General features: G+C 46.7%; 1 protein-coding gene across 1 annotated transcript in view; it reads left to right on the forward strand.

Annotated features, from left to right (window-relative positions):
* The first annotated feature begins 1,416 nt into the window (after positions 1-1,416).
* The window catches only part of LOC140650759 (transmembrane protein 161B-like), a 36,821-nt gene continuing 20,811 nt past the window's right edge, over positions 1,417-17,426 (forward strand). Inside the window, 1 exon segment of the mRNA XM_072859489.1 lies at positions 1,417-1,505. Coding sequence (XP_072715590.1) covers positions 1,417-1,505 — 89 coding nt within the window.

A 17,426-nucleotide genomic window follows, 5' to 3' on the forward strand; every position in this document is an offset into this window, starting at 1 on the left:
GACAATAACAGATTAACCAGAGTGTATTAAGGAATTTAGATCTGTTAATAGTTGCGGGTCACAATATTAATTCATCTGTTCTCAATATTAGTTTACCTGATCTGCACCATGCTCTTTTTTTTGCTGTACACATTAAAGATCGGTGTTGGTTTTTGCAGTTTGCTGTGCTCTGTAGTGATTGGTGATGTTTTGCCTGCAAGATTTGTTATTAAAACACTGGCCTTGAGCTTAATCTGGTATTTGGGCTTTGTACTGAAGCCATTACTGTACTTCAGGTACCACCTCGTGGAGATGATTAGGAGACATACTTCTTCCTCTGAGAGGTTTTTTATGGAGGAAATACAAAATGGCACCTTGGCTACCTTCTTCTATGATGTTTCCTCCTTCATTACCATAACTTTTCAGTATCTTGAACATCCTTGGGTAGTTAAGATCCTTCTATTGGTATTGCTTGGGAATATTGTTTTGGTTTTGCCTAAGGTTAATAAGCAATTTCAGAATATCATCCAGAGATCTGCCCCAAGGCCGGATAGTTATGAGTGGCAGGGTGTGTGGGATAGCATGGGCAAATGCCTAGGACGGTGGGCACCTCCAGTGTTTTGGAACTTCACCCCTGAACAAGTGCAGAACCCTGAAAAATTAGTAGAATATTTGGGGAAAGTATGTTGTCACCCTGGCAACTCCAGAGAGACACAAATCACTGCAATGTGCTGGGGCCTGGCCCATGCCTACTGAGCCCTGTTCAACACTATTCAGAACCCACAAGGGGAAGAGAAGGTCTCTGGATCTGACGACAAAACGACAGGCACTGCGGCTACTCCAACCCCGACAACAGGCGCTGCGGCTGATTCAGAGAACCAACTTGTGTCGATATCAGTCGCCCCTATACACAAGAAGAAATATTGGAAGCAGAAGTCAGATCGTTTAGTAAGGGATGAAGAAGCTTCTTCGAAGAGGGAGCAGGAGGAAGAAGTGGACGAGGCACACTACTCCGAAGCAGGGCCATAATGAGAACAGGAACAGGAAGAGAGGTGGCCGCTGCTCGGGGAGGAGAAAGAGGAAAAACTCATAAACGAGGTGGTAACCACTCGATCGCTATCCCTGAGTGAGCTGCGAGATATGCGAAAAGATTTCAGCCGTCATCCAGGCGACCACATTGTCACCTGGCTGCTCCAATACTGTGATAATGGGGCCAGTAGCCTGGAATTAGAGGGTAAGGAAGCCAAACAGCTGGGATCCCTTTCTAGGGAAGGGGGCATTGACAAAGCGATTGGAAAAGGGACACAAGCCCTCAGCCTCTGGAGGCGACTCCTGTCAGCTGTGAAGGAAAGGTATCCCTTCAAGGTCGATGTTATATATTGCCCAGGCAAGTGGACCACAGTGGAGAGAGGTATCCAGTACCTGAGGGAATTAGCCATGCTGGAGGTGATTTATGATGATCTGGACAAAAAGCAGCTATCCAAAGATCCAGATGAAGTCAAGAGGATAGATCCTACTCCCTACCTGTACGAACCAGTATCTCAGCCATTAGGAGTCAGCGTTCTTCTGCTCAAGAGGGAGGATATAGAGGGTACACACCACGGGGCACCCTATGGTTTTACCTGTGTGACCATGGAGAGGACATGAGGAAGTGGGATGGAAAACCTACCTCAAACCTAGAGGCGCAGGTACGTGAGTTACAAGGAAAAACAATCACCAAAGGGGGTTCTTCCAGGAAAATTGCTGCTCTGGTTTCCAGTGGACAGTTCCCCAGACAGAGTCAAAGGGCTGATCTTACTCCTGATTTTAATGAAGGAACTCCTGACTCGTATATACAAAAAGTGGGTAATGAATACTATGACCAGGACTAGAGAGGCCCTGCCTCCAGCCAGGTGGGGGAAAGGGACAACCGGGTTTACTGGACTGTGTGGATTCAATGGCCTGACACATCAGACCCACAGGAGCATAAGGCTCTAGTGGACACCGGTGCACAGTGTACCCTAATGCCATCAAGCTATAAAGGGGCACAACCCATCTGTATTTCTGGAGTGACAGGGGGATCCCAACAGCTAACTGTACTGGAGGCTGAAGTGAGCCTAACTGGGAATGAGTGGCAAAAGCACCCCATTGTGACTGGCCCAGAGGCTCCGTGCATCCTTGGCATAGACTACCTCAGGAGAGGGTATTTCAAGGACCCAAAAGGGTACCGGTGGGCTTTTGGTATAGCTGCCTTGGAGACGGAGGAAATTAAACAGCTGTCCACCCTGCCTGGTCTCTCAGAGGACCCTTCTGTTGTGGGGTTGCTGAGGGTTGAAGAACAACAGGTGCCGATTGCTACTACAACAGTGCACCAGCAGCAATATCATACCAACTGAGACTCCCTGATTCCCATCCATAAAGTGATTCATTGACTGGAGAGCCAAGGAGTGATCAGTAAGACTCGCTCACCCTTTAAAAGTCCCATATGGCCAGTGCAAAAGTCTAATGGAGAGTGGAGACTGACAGTAGACTATCGTGGCCTGAATGAAGTCACACCGCTGCTGAGTGCTGCCGTGCCAGACATGCTGGAACTGCAATACGACCTGGAGTCAAAAGCAGCCAAATTGTATGCCACAACTGATATTGCTAATGCATTTTTTCTCAATCCCTTTGGCAGCAGAGTGCAGGCCACAGAACAGAACATCTGCAATACATTGATGACATCATCGTGTGGGGCAATAGAGCAGAAAAAGTTTTTGAGAAAGGGAAGAAAATAGTCTAAACCCTTCTGAAGGCCAGTTTTGCCATAAAACAAAGTAAGGTCAAGGGACCTGCACAGGAGATCCAGTTTTTAGGAATAAAATGGCAAGATGGACATCGTCAGATCCCAATGGATGTGATCAACAAAATAACAGCCATGTCCCCACCAACTAGCAAAAAGCAAACACAAGCTTTCTTAGGCGTTGTGGGTTTTTGGAGAAGGCATATTCCAAATTACAGTCTGATCGTAAGCCCTCTCTATCAAGTGACCTGGAAGAAGAACAGTTTCAAATGGGGCCCTGAGCAACAACAAGCCTTTGAAAAAATTAAATGGGAGATAGTTCATGCAGTAGCCCTTGGGCCAGTCCAGGCAGGGCAGGATGTAAAGAATGTGCTCTACACCGCAGCCGGGGAGAATGGTCCTACCTGGAGCCTCTGGCAGAAAGCACCAGGGGAGACTTGAGGTCGACCCCTAGGGTTTTGGAGTTGGGGATACAGAGAATCCGAGGCCCGCTATACTCCAACTGAAAAAGATATATTGGCAGCATACCAAATATATGCTACAGCCCAGAACACTGTCCTGGGCCTTGAAAAGCAAGTCCTATGGCGACATGGCACCCCAGAAAGAATTGAGTCAGACAACGGGACTCATTTTTGAAAAAACCTCATAGACACCTGGGCCAAAGAGCATGGCATTGAGTGGGTATATCACATCCCCTATCATGCACCAGCCTCTGGGAAAATTGAACGATACAATGGACTGTTAAAGACTCTGCTGAGAGCAATGGGTGGTGGGATGTTCAAACAATACACATTTAGCAAAGGCCACCTGGTTAGTTAACATTAGAGGATCTGTGAATCAAGCTGGCTCTGCACAACCAAACCTTTTACGTACTGTAGAAGGGGATAAAGTCCCTGTAGTGCACATAAAAAATATGCTGGGGAAGACAGTCTGGGTTACTCCTGCCTCGGGCAAAGGCAAGCCCATTCATGGGATTGCTTTTGCTCAAGGACCTGGGTGCACTTGGTGGGTAATGCGAAAGGATGGGGAAGTCAGTTGTGTACCTCAGGGGGATTTGATTTTGGGTGAGAATAGCCAATGAACTAAATGGTATGATGTTAATTGCTATATAATACTGTATGTCATCACTTTTATGGTTACTATACACCATATCAATGGTATTGCAGTAAGAATCACCCAGATTAATGAAGAATGACCTTTGATGAAACCGAGCAAAGTGCAGCAGAGATGGAACCAGAACTGGCTTCAGCATGCAACAGTCCAACACCACACACCATCTCTCCTGCCCAGAAGGACTATTATGACAGATGGAGCCCAAAGTCATGGACTAAATGAACTCAATGGACATTTTAGAGGAATGGCCCATAGACCAAGGGAATGATATCTGTGTGTATATGTCAAAAGACAGGAAAAGTGGTGGTGATTAACTGAAATATAGTGGAAAGGGTGGAACCTGGGCATGACATAGATGGTATAGAATAAGGGGTGGATACTGTCCTGGTTTCGGCTGGGATAGAGTTAATTTTCCTCCTAGTAGCTGGTATAGTGCTGTGTTTTGGATTTAGCATGAGAATAATGTTGATAAGACACTGATGTTTTAGTTGTTGCTAAGTAATGTTTACACTGCTCAAGGACTTTTCAGCTTCCCATAGTCTGCCAGTGCGGAGGCGCACAAGAAGCTGGGAGGGGGCACAGCCAAGATAGTTGATCCAAACTGGCCAAAGGGCTATTCCATACCATATGGCATCATGCTCAGTATATAAACTGGGGGGAGTTGGCCAGGGAGGAGCGATCGCTGCTCGGGTACTGGCTGAGTGTCGGTCAGCAGGTGGTAAATGGTTGCATCACTTGTTTTTCCAGGATTTTGTTCTTCTCTCTTTCTTGTTGTTTTCCTTTTCATTACATTTATTATTATCATTATTTTATTTTATTTCAATTATTAAACTGTTCTTATCTCAACCCATGAGTTTTATTACTTGTGCTCTTCAGTTTCTCTCCCCCATCCCACCAGGGGTGGGGGGAGGGTGAGCGAGCGGCTGTGTGGTGCTTTGTTGCTGGCTGGGATTAAACCATGACAGTATCTAATGCTTCAGGTGTACTAAATAATTTTAATGTACTTTTAGAAGTTCTCCACTATAGCTTATACTGAATTTGGTATGTTTTGGAGCATTTTTTTGAGCGGCATATGGAGTGTTTGTTGGACAGCTACTATGTTTCACCTCACTTGATAATGAACTTTTTGCTGGTTTAAGACTTTAAATTAAAGCTGTGATATTTTTATAAATATTTCTAGTGTTGGAAATTGTCTTACCACCAACAATATCTGCTTTAATGACAGCAGTGGCATTTTATGGTCTCTATCAGCATGTCCTTTTGTTGATCCATACTAATAATTTTTTCCATTCCTTAAGCTTGCATGTTTTTCTTATTTTTTCTCATCTCATGTTGTTTCCTTTATTCAAACTTTGCATTTCATTACTTTATAACCCTACAAATTTTCATCCTTAACAGTTGAAGACAGGCCTTTAATGATAAAAAAAAAAGCATAGTATCACCAAGTTAATCTGTGGTGATCTTTTATTCTGTTTTCTCCCATCTTGCGTGCATTACCTGGACTGTAAGCTAATTAGAGTGGTGTCAATATCACTGCAGCCTAATTCACTGTTGTGGTATTTCTCCTTGTCCTGTAAAACTAAGTAGAAAATCATTTAGGCTATTCATTTGTTTGTGATGGAAATTACCTTCCAATTCTGAATGAGATTAAGTGCCAATGTCTAAAATACAGAAATGATAGTGAGTGAGAATACTAATCTTAGAATTCTGACAGACAGCTATGTCCCTGCAAGCCCCTGTGTTAACATTCCAGTAAAAAACTACATGGCACTGTGTTCTCAGCTGCTAATATTTCCTTTTTTTAATTATTTGCTCTCAGTAAATGTATATCAGCTTAAGTCCATTCTTCCTATAGATAACAACTGTAAAAAGGCAAGTTCCAGGTGTTTGATGTTTGACAGCCCTAATTAAATGGAAATAATTCTTTGGCAAGTTCATCAGTAGTAGTAAATTTTCATGCTGTGAATCTTGTCTGAGGGGAATGAGAGACAGAATCCATGGTTCCTAAAAATGGCATTAAGGACTGTGGCAGTGTGCTCCCCCCTGCTCCCTGCACAAGCAGTAACCATCAGTGGGAGTCATCCTGATAGCTGCATCCAGCTTATGCTGGACCTTGAGGACCAATGGCAACAAAGTAGCCAAGGGCTGCCTGAAGCAGGGATCTAAACATCTTGCTGATATGCAAATATGACCATAAGTCAATCATCTTACTCCTTAAATAGTGGACAGCCCAGGGCCCTTTGAGCTCTCCTGCACAGCAGTGGACTGCACGCCAGGATCTCCCCTTGAGCAGGGACGCCTCTCAAGGTTACTCCTCGAGGTTGAGAGATTCCTTGCCACAATAGATCCTTGGTAAGTGACTAATAGCATGCTAAACTTTGAAATCTTAGCTTAGTGAAATAAAGGATCGATTGCGCACATATAATCCTTTAGACATAAACCGCTGACCAATTCTGGGACTAGGGCTGGATCCAGCCGCACCTAGACTCCTCTCTGAGAAGGAGTTTAGAAAGCAGGGGGATCCTTTTCCGAACCTCATGACTCAACGGGAGGGTCTCCCTGACAGTTTTGTCTGACCCTGTCCTCTATGCAGTAAATAATCAAGTGTACCTTGCCATCGAATCTTGTTAAAACACTGTTGCATTGAACTTTGTTAACTCCCTTTTCTGGATCAATAAACTATATTTTTACTTCTCTCTTAGGAGTGAAGTGCACTCTCACTCCATCTGCAACGAGGGCGAGAAACTAAACCTTCTAAGAAAGAAAGAAATCCAAATATAAGTATCTTAAGGACTTTGCAATTTACTTGCATTGAACATTTGAGTTTGGATTTGTATTAATAAAATAAAACAAAAAACCTGCAAAATAACAATTTCCCCAATTTTAAAACACAATAATCCTTAAATGGATATATATAGTAGGCAAAACAGTAAGAACTTCAGAATGTTATTGGGTATGAAAATTTTTCTTTAGAAATAACTGGATTCTGTGCAACTCATATAGTACTTAGTATTTTGAAATACTTATTCAGCTTGCTTTTTTTTGTAGTATATACTCAGTAAGCTTTTACATATGACTGTTTTGATATATAGGCTGTTTAATGATATCCTTAGAATTTAGGTAAGCATTTGATGTTGCTGTTCATTTTTTAGTTCAGATAGAAGAACTTTGTATTGTATGGCACCAAGAGGAAGGCTCCTGGCCCACCTAAGGGCTTACAACTGCAAAATAGTTTCACCGCCTTCGAAGCTGAAGAGGAGACAGATGTGCCTACAAGCAAAGAACCTGGTCCACCTAACCCTAAACCATGCAAGACTACTAGGAAGAAATGGCGAGTCATTGTAATGGGTGACTACCTGCTGCAGGGGACAGAGGCACCCATCTGTCAACTTGACCAATGATATCGAGAGGTTTACTGTGTGCTGGAGGCCAGGATCTGGGATGTTGTGGAGAGATTACCGAAGCTCATTCGGCCCTCTGACTACTGCCTCTTCCTGTTATTCCATGTGGGCACAAATGATACTGTCAGGGGAAACCTGGACAGTATCAAAAGTTGCTACAGAGCTCTGGGGGCAGGAGTCAAGGGCATGGGGGACCAGGTGGTGTTTTCCTCAATCTTGCCAGTGAGGGGAAAGGGTGTGAGGCGGAGGGCATTAATAGGACAAGTCAATAATTGGCTGTGGAACTGGTGTTGGCGACAGGGTTTTGGGTTCTATGACCATGGGACCCTGTTCGCAGATCAGCATCTGCGTGGGACAGACGGGATCTACCTCACTAAGTGGAGCAAAGCTATTCTTGCCAAAAGAATCATAGAATGGTTTGGATCGAAAGGGACCTTTAAAAATCATCTAGTCCAACTCCCCTGCCATGGGCAGGAATATCTTTCACTAGATCAGGTTGCTCAAAGACCTGTCCAACACGACATTGAATGACCTGACCGTCCAGTGATGGGGCATCCACAACTTTTCTGGGCAACCTTTTTTCCAGTGACTCACCACCCTCATCGTAAATAATTTCTTCCTTATATCCAATCTAAATCTAACCTCTTTCAGTTTAAAACTGTTGCCTCTTGTCCTGTCACTACAGGCCCTGGTAAAAAGGTCTCTCTCCGTCTTTCTTAGAAACCCCCTTTAAGTATTGAAAGGTTGCAATAAGGTCTCCCCAGAGCCTTCTCTTCTCCAGGCTGAACAACCCCAACTCTCTCAGCCTTCCTTCATAGGAGAGGTGTTCCAGCCCTCTGACTGTTTCTGTGGCCCTCCTCTGGACCCGCTCTAACAGGTCCATGTCTTTCTTGTACTGGGGACCCCAGAGCTGGATGCAATACTCCAGGTGGGGTCTCCTGAGAGCAGAGTAGAGGGGGAGAATCGCCTCCCTCGACCTGCTGGCCATGCTTCTTTTTCTGCAGCCCAGGATACACTTGGCTTTCTGGGCTGTGAGCGCACATTGCTGGCTCATGTCCAATTTTTCATCCACCAGTATATTCCCAAGTCCTTCCCTGCAGGGCTGCTCTCAATCCCTTCATCCCCAACCTGTATTGATATGGGGGTGTCGTGGTTTAGCCCCAGCTGGCAACTAAGCACCACGCAGCCGCTTGCTCACTCCCCCCCGGTGGGATGGGGGAGAGAATCGGAAGAGCAAAAGTAAGAAAACTCATGGGTTGAGATAAGAACAGTTTAATAATTGGAACAAAATAATAGTAATAATAATGAATTGTAATGAAAAGGAAAACAACGAGAGAGAGAGAGAGAGGAACAAAACCCAAGGGAGGGGAAAAAAAAGGAAAAAAAATTAAAAAAATTTAAAAAATTATACAACCACTCACCACCTGCTGACCGACGCCCAGCCAGTCCCCGAGCAGCAATCGCTACCCCCCGGCCAACTCCCCCAGTTTATATACTGGGCATGACATCATATGGTATGGAATAGCCCTTTGGTCAGTTTGGATCAACTATCCTGACTGTGCCCCCTCCCATTTCTTGGGCACCTGGCAGAGCATGGGGAGCTGAAGAAAAAAAGTCCTTGACCAATGTAAACACCACTTAGCGACAGCCAAAACATCAGCGTGTTTGGTGTCATCTGCAAACTTGCTGAGGGTGCACTCAGTCCCACTGTCTATGTTGTTGATGAAGATATTAAATAGTATAGGTCCCAGTACAGAACCTTGAGGGACACCACTCGTCACTGCTTTCTACTTGGACATTGAGCCGTTGACTATAACTCTTTGGATGTGGCCATCCAGCCAGTTCCTTATCCATCTAACAGTCTATCCATGAAACCCACATCTCTCCAATTTAGAGGCAAGAATGTTGTGGGGGACCATGTCACAGATATTACAGAAGTCCAGGTAGATGACTGTGCTGGTTTTGGCTGGGATGGAGTTGATTTTCTTAATAGTAGCTAGTATGGGGCTATGGTTTGGATTTGTGCTGAAAACAGTGTTGATAACACACTGATGTTTTAGTTGTTGCTAAGTAGTGCTTACACTAGTCAAGGACTTTTCAGCTTCCCATGCTCTGCCAGGTGCAGAAGATGTTGGGAGGGGACACAGCTGGGACAGCTGTCCCCAGCTGACCAAAGGGATATTCCATACCATATGATGTCATGCTCAGTATATAAAGCTGGAGAAGCAGAAGGAAGGGGGGGACATTCGGAGTGATGGTGTTTGTCTTCCCAAGTAACCATTATGCGTGAGGGAGCCCTGCTTTCCTGGAGATGGCTGAACACCTGCCTGCCAATGGGAAGTAGTGAATGAGTTCCTTGTTTTGCTTTGCCTGCGCACATGGCTTTTGCTTTCCCTATTAAACTGTTTTTATCTCAACCCACGAGTTTTCTCACTTTTGCTCTTCCGATTCTCTCCCCCATCCCACCAGGGGGGAGTGAGTGAGCGGCTGTGTGGTGCTTAGTTGCTGGCTGAGGTTAAACCATGACAATGACATCCATAGCTCTTCCTTTGTCCACTGATGCAGTCACTCCATCATAGAAGGCCACCATATTAGTGAGGCACGATTTGCCCTTGGTGAAGCCATGTTGGCTGTCTCTAATCACCTCCCTCTCTTCCATATGCTTCGACATATCTTCCAGGAGGATCTGTTTCATGATCTTACTGGGCATGGAGGTGCGGCTGACTGGTCGGTAGTTCCCAGGATCCTCCTTTTTTACCCTTTTTAGAAATTGGCATGATGTTTCCCTTTTTCCAGTCACTGGGGACTTTGCCTGACTGCCATGACTTTTCAAATATGATGGAGAGTGTCTTGGCAATTACATTAGCCACTTCCCTCAGGACTCTGGGATGCATCTTATCAGGTCCCATGAGTCCAGTCTCCTTCATCTCATGAGTTACTTGTGTCACTCAGCTCAAGGTTGAATTCAGGCTTACCTTCCCCTTGCGTAACCTTAAGGCAGGGCTGTCGCTCAGCCTGGGACAGTGCACAATACCACGTATAGATCTCCCACTCACAGTCCCAGATACTGTGCTTCCTGTTGAGCTCCTCTTGTAACATAGCTACTTGTTTGAAGAGTTCTAGCTGGGCACACTCACAGCTGTGACATCCACCACTGCCTTCAGGCACTAGGGGGACTTACAGGTGCTGGAGCTCTATGCAACCTAAGGTCTTGGGAGGTCTGTTTGGGTGGCGGTATCAGCGTAGGTAGGCTGTAGTGCTTCTATTTGGGTTTCAGCCTCAGCCTTGAAGTTGCAGTGGGTAGACACCATTGTCTTTCAGCAGGACACAGTCTCCTTATAGTTCTCAGAAAAAAAAATGGCCCACTTATTTATAAAATGGTAATTCTTTTGAAAGATGTCATCCTTCTAATTCTAATTCTCTGGAAACCTCAAGCTTGTGGGTAGGCTTGCACAGCCACCAGTTAGTTGGGTTGACTGTTGGGGCTGCAGCCTAAGCCTACTGGTGAGCAGTGCAGGCCTGATAACTGGCAGAATGCACTGCCCTTCTCCCGTGCCCTTCTGCATGAAATGCTGACGCCGCTCCCTGTTTGCACGCCCTTGTCGCGGTGCTCCTGATCGCTGGTACTCCCTAGGGGTTGGTTATATCTGGCTTCCCGCAGTTTCAACAGGCCGTGGGGACAACTGGCACCGCCCAACTCTTGCCCACCTCTGTCGTGAGACCTGTAGCCTGCTGGCCAGTCCCTACGCACACACAGCCCAAGGGTGTCGGGGCCCAGCAACCGCCTCAGACATCCCCCAGGGACCTCACAAGCCTCACACTCTTCTCAGCACACAGAAACAACTGCTGCTACTGCTGCTGCTAGCATCAGCTTCCCACGGCTAAACTGGCCACGGGGACCAGCGGCACTGCCCATCTCTCGCCCGCCCCTCTCATGAGACCTGTCACCTGCAAACACCCCCTGGGGACCTCACAAGCCTCGCATTCCTCTCAGCACATGGCAACAACAGCTGCTGTCGCTGGCACTGCTGCTGCTGCTAGCACCATTGGCTTCCCGTGGTTTGACCAGGATGGCTTGAATAGGATGACTGGCCTCATAAGGAGGACTTTAAACTAAGGATGATGGGGGAGGGAGAGAGTAACCAGCAGTCCTGTGAGGGAGTGACAGACAGGATTGCTGAGCAAAGGGCATGGGACAATGTGACAGGAAGGGATCACAAAATTAAAAAAAAAAAGGGGGCTTAAGCAGAGCCTTCTCCAGCACTTCAATGTAAGCAGCTGCTGTAGTTTAACCCCACTAGGCAGCTAAGCACCACGCAGCCACTCACTCACTCCCCCTCCAGTGGGATGGGGGAGAGAATCGGAAGAGTAAAAGTGAGAAAACTCGTGGGTTGAGATAAAAACAGTTTAAGAGGTAAAGCAAAAGCCATGCACACAAGCAAAGCAAAGTAAGGAATTCATTCACTACTTCCCATCAACAGGCAGGTGTTCAGCCATTCCCAGGAAAGCAGGGCTCCATCACGCGTAATGGTTACTTGGGAAGACAAACGCCATCACTCCGAATGTCCCCCCCTTCCTTCTTTTTCCCCCAGCTTTTATTGCTGAGCATGACATCATATGGTAAGGAACACCATACACCAGGTCCTGCACGTGGGTCATAACAACCCCATGCAATGCTACAGGCTTGGGAAAGAGTGGCTAGACAGCTGCCTGGCGGTAAAGGACCTGGGGGTGTTGGTTGATAGCCAGCTGAATGAGCCGGCAGTGTGCCCAGGTGGCCAAGAAGGCCAATGGCATCCTGGCTTGTATCAGAAATAGTGTGGCCAGCAAGACTAGGGAAGTGATCGTCCCTTTGTACTCGGCACTGGTGAGGCCGCACCTTGAATACTGTGTTTGGTTTTGGGCCCCTCACTACAAGAAAGACATTGAGGTGCTGGAGTGTGTCCAGAGAAGGGCAACGAAGCTGGTGAAGGGTCTAGAGCATAAGTCTTATGCGGAGTGGCTGAGGGAACTGGGGTTGTTTAGCCTGGAGAAAAGGAGGCTGAGGGGAGACCTTATTGCTCTCTACAACTACCTGAAAGGAGGTCTCTTCTCCCAGGTAACAAGTTATAGGACAAGAAGAAATGCCCTCAAGTTGCACCAGGGGAGGTTTAGACTGGATATTAGGAGAAATGTCTTCACCGAAAGGGTTGTCAAGCATTGGAACAGGCTGCCCAGGGAAATGGTTGAGTCACCATCCCTGGAGATATTTAAAAGACATGTAGATGTGGCACTTAGGGACATGGTTTAGTGGTGGACTTGGCAGTGTTAGGTTTATGTTGGACTCAATGATCTTAAAGGTCTTTTCCAACCTAAACAATTCTATGATTCTATGAATATGTCTTTGGTCAGTTGGGGTCAGCTGTCCCAGCTGTGTCCCCTCCCAGATGCTTGTGCACTCCCAGCCTACTAACTGGCGGGGCAGCGTGAGAAGCAGAAAAAGCCTTGATGCTGTGTCAGCACTGCTCAGCAATAACTAAAACATCCCTGTATTATCAACACTGTTTTCAGCACAAATCCAAAACCTAGACCCATACGAGCTACTATGAAGAAATTTAACTCAATCTCAGCCAAAAGCAGTACAGCAAGGAAGTGCCTACAAGGTACCATTATGGAGAAAACCCCCAAACCCTATCCAGGAGCTCAACAGGCTGGGGTGCCTCTGTAAAGTGCCTGTACACTAATGCACGCACTATGGGGAATAAACATGATGCGCCAGAGATCTGTGTACAATCGCAGGATGACAATCTTGTTGGAATCACAGAGACGTGGTGGGATGTCTGTCGTGGTTTAACCCCAGTCAGCAACTAAGCACCAGGAACCTGCTTGCTCACCCTGCCTCCTCCCGGTGGGATGGGGGAGAGAATCTGAAAAGCACAAGTAAGATAACTCGTGGGCTGAGATAAGAACAGTTTAATAATAATAATAATAATAATAGTAATGAAAAGGAAAATAACAAGAGAGGGAGAGAGAGAGGAACAAAACCCAGGGAAAAACAAACAAAAAAGCCCCCAAGTGATGCAACCGCTCACCACCTGCCGACTGACGCCCAGCCAGTCCACGAGCAGCGATTGCTACCCCCCGGCCAACTCCCCCCAGTTTATATACTGGGCATGACGTCATATGGTATGGAATAGCCCTTTGGCCAGTTTGGATCAACTATCTTGGCTGTGCCCCCTCCCAGCTTCTTCTGCACCTGGCAGAGCATGGGAAGCTGAAAAGTCCTTGAGCAGTGTAAACACCACTTAGCAACAGCCAAAACATCAGTGTGTTATCAATATTATTCTCATACTAAAATCCAAAACACAGCGCTATACCAGCTACTAGGAGGAAAATTAACTCTATCCCAGCTGAAAGCAGGACAGTCATCACCCCTTATTCTATACCATCTATGTCATGCCGAGGTTCCACCCTTTCTAATACATTCCAATTAATCACCACCACTTTCCCTGTCCTTTGATATATATATACACACAGATATCATTCCCTTGGTCTATGGGCCATCCCTCTAAAATGTGCGTTGGTTTCATTTAGTCCATGACTTTGGGCTCCATCTGTCATAATAGTCCTTCAGGGCAGAAGAGATGGTGTGTGGTGTTGGACTGTTGCATGCTGAAGCCAGTTCGGGTTCCATCACTGCTGCACTTTGCTCGGTTTCATCAAAGGTCATTCTTCATTAATCTGGGTGATTCTTACTGCAATACCATTGATATGGTGTATAGTAACCATAAAAGTGATGACATACAGTATTATATAGCAATTAACATCATACCATTTAGTTCATTGGCTATTCTCACCCAAAATCAAATCCCCCTGAGGTACACAACTGACTTCCCCATCCTTTCGCATTACCCACCAAGTGCACCCAGGTCCTTGAGCAAAAGCAATCCCACGAATGGGCTTGCCTTTGCCCGAGGCAGGAGTAACCCAGACTGTCTTCCCCAGCATGTTTTTTATGTGCACTACAGGGACTTTATCCCCCTCCACAGTACATAAAAGGTTTGGTTGTGCAGAGCCAGCTTGATTCACAGATCCTCTAATGTTAACTAACCAGGTGGCCTTTGCTAAATGTGTATCCCAATGTTTGAATGTCCCACCACCCATTGCTCTCAGCGTAGTCTTTAACAGTCCATTGTATCGTTCGATTTTCCCAGAGGCTGGTGCATGATAGGGGATGTGATATACCCACTCAATGCCATGCTCTTTGGTCCAGGTGTCTATGAGGTTTTTTCAAAAATGAGTCCCGTTGTCTGACTCAATTCTTTCTGGGGTACCATGTCGCCATAGGACTTGCTTTTCAAGGCCCAGGATAGTGTTCCAGGCGGTGGCATGGGGCACGGGATATGTTTACAGCCATCCGGTGGTTGCTTCCACCATTGTAAGCACGTAGCGCTTGCCTTGGCGGGTTTGTGGGAGTGTGATATAATCAGTCTGCCAGGCCTCCCCATATTTATATTTCAGCCATCGCCCTCCATACCACAGAGGCTTTAACCGCTTGGCTTGTTTAATTGCAGTGCATGTTTCACATTTGTGGATATACTGTGCAATAGTGTCCATGGTCAAGTCCACCCCTCGATCACGAGCCCGTCTACATGTTGCATCTCTTCCTTGATGGCCTGAGGTGTCATGGGCCCACCTAGCTATAAATAATTCACCCTTATGCTGCCAGTCCAGATCCACCTGAGGCACTTCAATCTTAGCAGCCTGATCCACCTGCTGGTTGTTTTGATGTTCCTCAGTGGCCTGACTCTTGGGTACATGAGCATCTACATGACGTACTTTTACAACCAGGTTCTCTACCCGGGCAGCAATATCTTGCCACAGTGCTGCAGCCCAGAGGGGTTTGCCTCTGTGCTGCCAGTTGCTCTACTTCCATTGCTGTAACCACCCCCACAGGGCATTTGCCACCATCCATGAGTCAGTATAGACATTGAGCACTGGCCACTTTTCTTGTTCAGCAATGTCTAAAGCCAGCTGAATGGCTTTTAGTTCTGCAAATTGGCTCGATTCACCATCTCCTTCAGCAGTTTCTACCACTTGTCGTATAGGACTCCATACAGCAGCTTTCCATCTCCGATGCTTTCCTACAAGATGACAGGACCCATCAGTGAACAGGGCATATTGCTTCTCATTTTCTGGTAATTTATTGTACAGTGGGGCCTCCTCAGCATGTGTCACCTCCTCCTCTGGTGATATTCTGAAATCTTTGCCTTCTGGCCAGTCCATAATTACTTCCAAGATTCCTGGGCGATTGGGGTTTCCTATCCGAGCCCGTTGTGTGATCAGTGAAACCCACTACTCCACATAGCATCAGTTGCATGATGTGTAGAGGGGACACTCCCTTTGAACATCCAGCCCAGCACCAGCAGCCGGGGTGCCAGGAGGAGCTGTGCTTCAGTACCAACCACTTCTGAAGCAGCTCGAACCCCTTCATATGCTGCCAATATCTCTTTTTCAGTTGGAGTATAGCGGGCCTCGGATCCTCTGTATCCCCGACTCCAAAACCCTAGGGGTCGACCTCGAGTCTCCCCTGGTGCTTTCTGCCAGAGGCTCCAGGTAGGGCCATTCTGCCCGGCTGCAGTGTAGAGCACGTTTCACATCTTGCCCTGCCCGGACTGGCCCAAGGGCTACTGCATGAACTATCTCCCGTTTAATTTGTTCAAAGGCTTGTTGTTGCTCAGGGCCCCATTTGAAATCGTTCTTCTTCCAGGTCACTTGATAGAGAGGGCTTACGATCAGACTGTGATTTGGAATATGCATTCTCCAAAAACCCACAACGCCTAAGAAAGCTTGTGTTTCCTTTTTGATAGTTGGTGGGGACATGGCTGTTATTTTGTTAATCACATCCATTGGGATCTGACGGCATCCATCTTGCCATTTTATTCCTAAAAACTGGATCTCCTGTGCAGGTCCCTTGACCTTACTTTGTTTTATGGCAAAACTGGCTTTCAGGAGCATTTGGACTATTTTCTTCCCTTTCTCAAAAACTTCTTCTGCTGCATTGCCCCACATGATAATGTCATCAATGTATTGCAGATGTTCAGGGTCTTCACCCTGTTCCAGTGCAGTCTGGATCAGTCCATGACAAATGGTAGGGCTGTGTTTCCACCCCGGGGGCAATCGATTCCAGGCGTACTGAATGTGATGGCGTACTCCAAGTGAAAGCAAACTATGGCCTGCACTCTGCTGTCAAAGAGATTGATAAGAACGCATTAGTGATATCATTTGTGGCATACCATTTGGCTGCTTTGACTCCAGTTCGTATTGCAGTTCCAGCATGTCCGGCATGGCAGCACTCAGGGGCGGTGTGACTTCATTCAGGCCACGATAGTCTACTGTTAGTCTTCACTCTCCATTAGACTTTTGCACTGGCCATATAGGACTGTTAAAAGGTGAACAAGTCTTGCTGATCACTCCTTGGCTTTCCAGTCAACGAATCAGCTTATGGATGGGAATCAGGGAATCTCGTTTGGTGCGATATTGCCTCCGGTGTACTGTTGTGGTAGAATTGGCACCTGTTGTTCTTCGACCCTCAGCAACCCCACAACAGAAGGGTCCTCTGAGAGACCAGGCAAGGTAGATAGCTGCTTAATTTCCTCCGTCTCCAAGGCAGCTATACCAAAAGCCCACCGGTACCCTTTTGGGTCCTTGAAATACCCTCTCCTGAGGTAGTCTATGCCAAGGATGCACAGAGCCTCTGGGCCATTCACAGTGGGGTGTTTTTGCCACTCATTCCCAGTTAGGCTCACTTCGGCCTCCAATACAGTTAGCTGTTGGGATCCCCCTGTCACTCCAGAAATACACATGGGTTCTGCCCTAGGGTTCAGACCCAGGGTTCAGATGGGTTCAGACCCAGATGGGTCTGATGTGCCAGGCCATCGAATCCACACAGTCCAGTAAACCCGGTTGTCCCTTTCCTCCACCTGGCTGGAGGCAGGGCTCATCTAGTTCTGGTCATAATATTCATTACCCACTTCTTGTACATACGAGTCAGGAGTCCCTTCATTAAAATCAGGAGTAAGATCAGCCCTTTGACTCTGTCTGGGGAACTGTCCACTGGAAACCGGAGCAGCAATTTTCCTGGAAGAACCCCCTTTGGTGATTGTTTTTCCTTGCAGCTCACATACCCATGC

Source organism: Ciconia boyciana, chromosome 4 (assembly GCF_034638445.1).
Source record: "Ciconia boyciana chromosome 4, ASM3463844v1, whole genome shotgun sequence".
Taxonomy (NCBI): Eukaryota; Metazoa; Chordata; class Aves; order Ciconiiformes; family Ciconiidae; genus Ciconia; species Ciconia boyciana.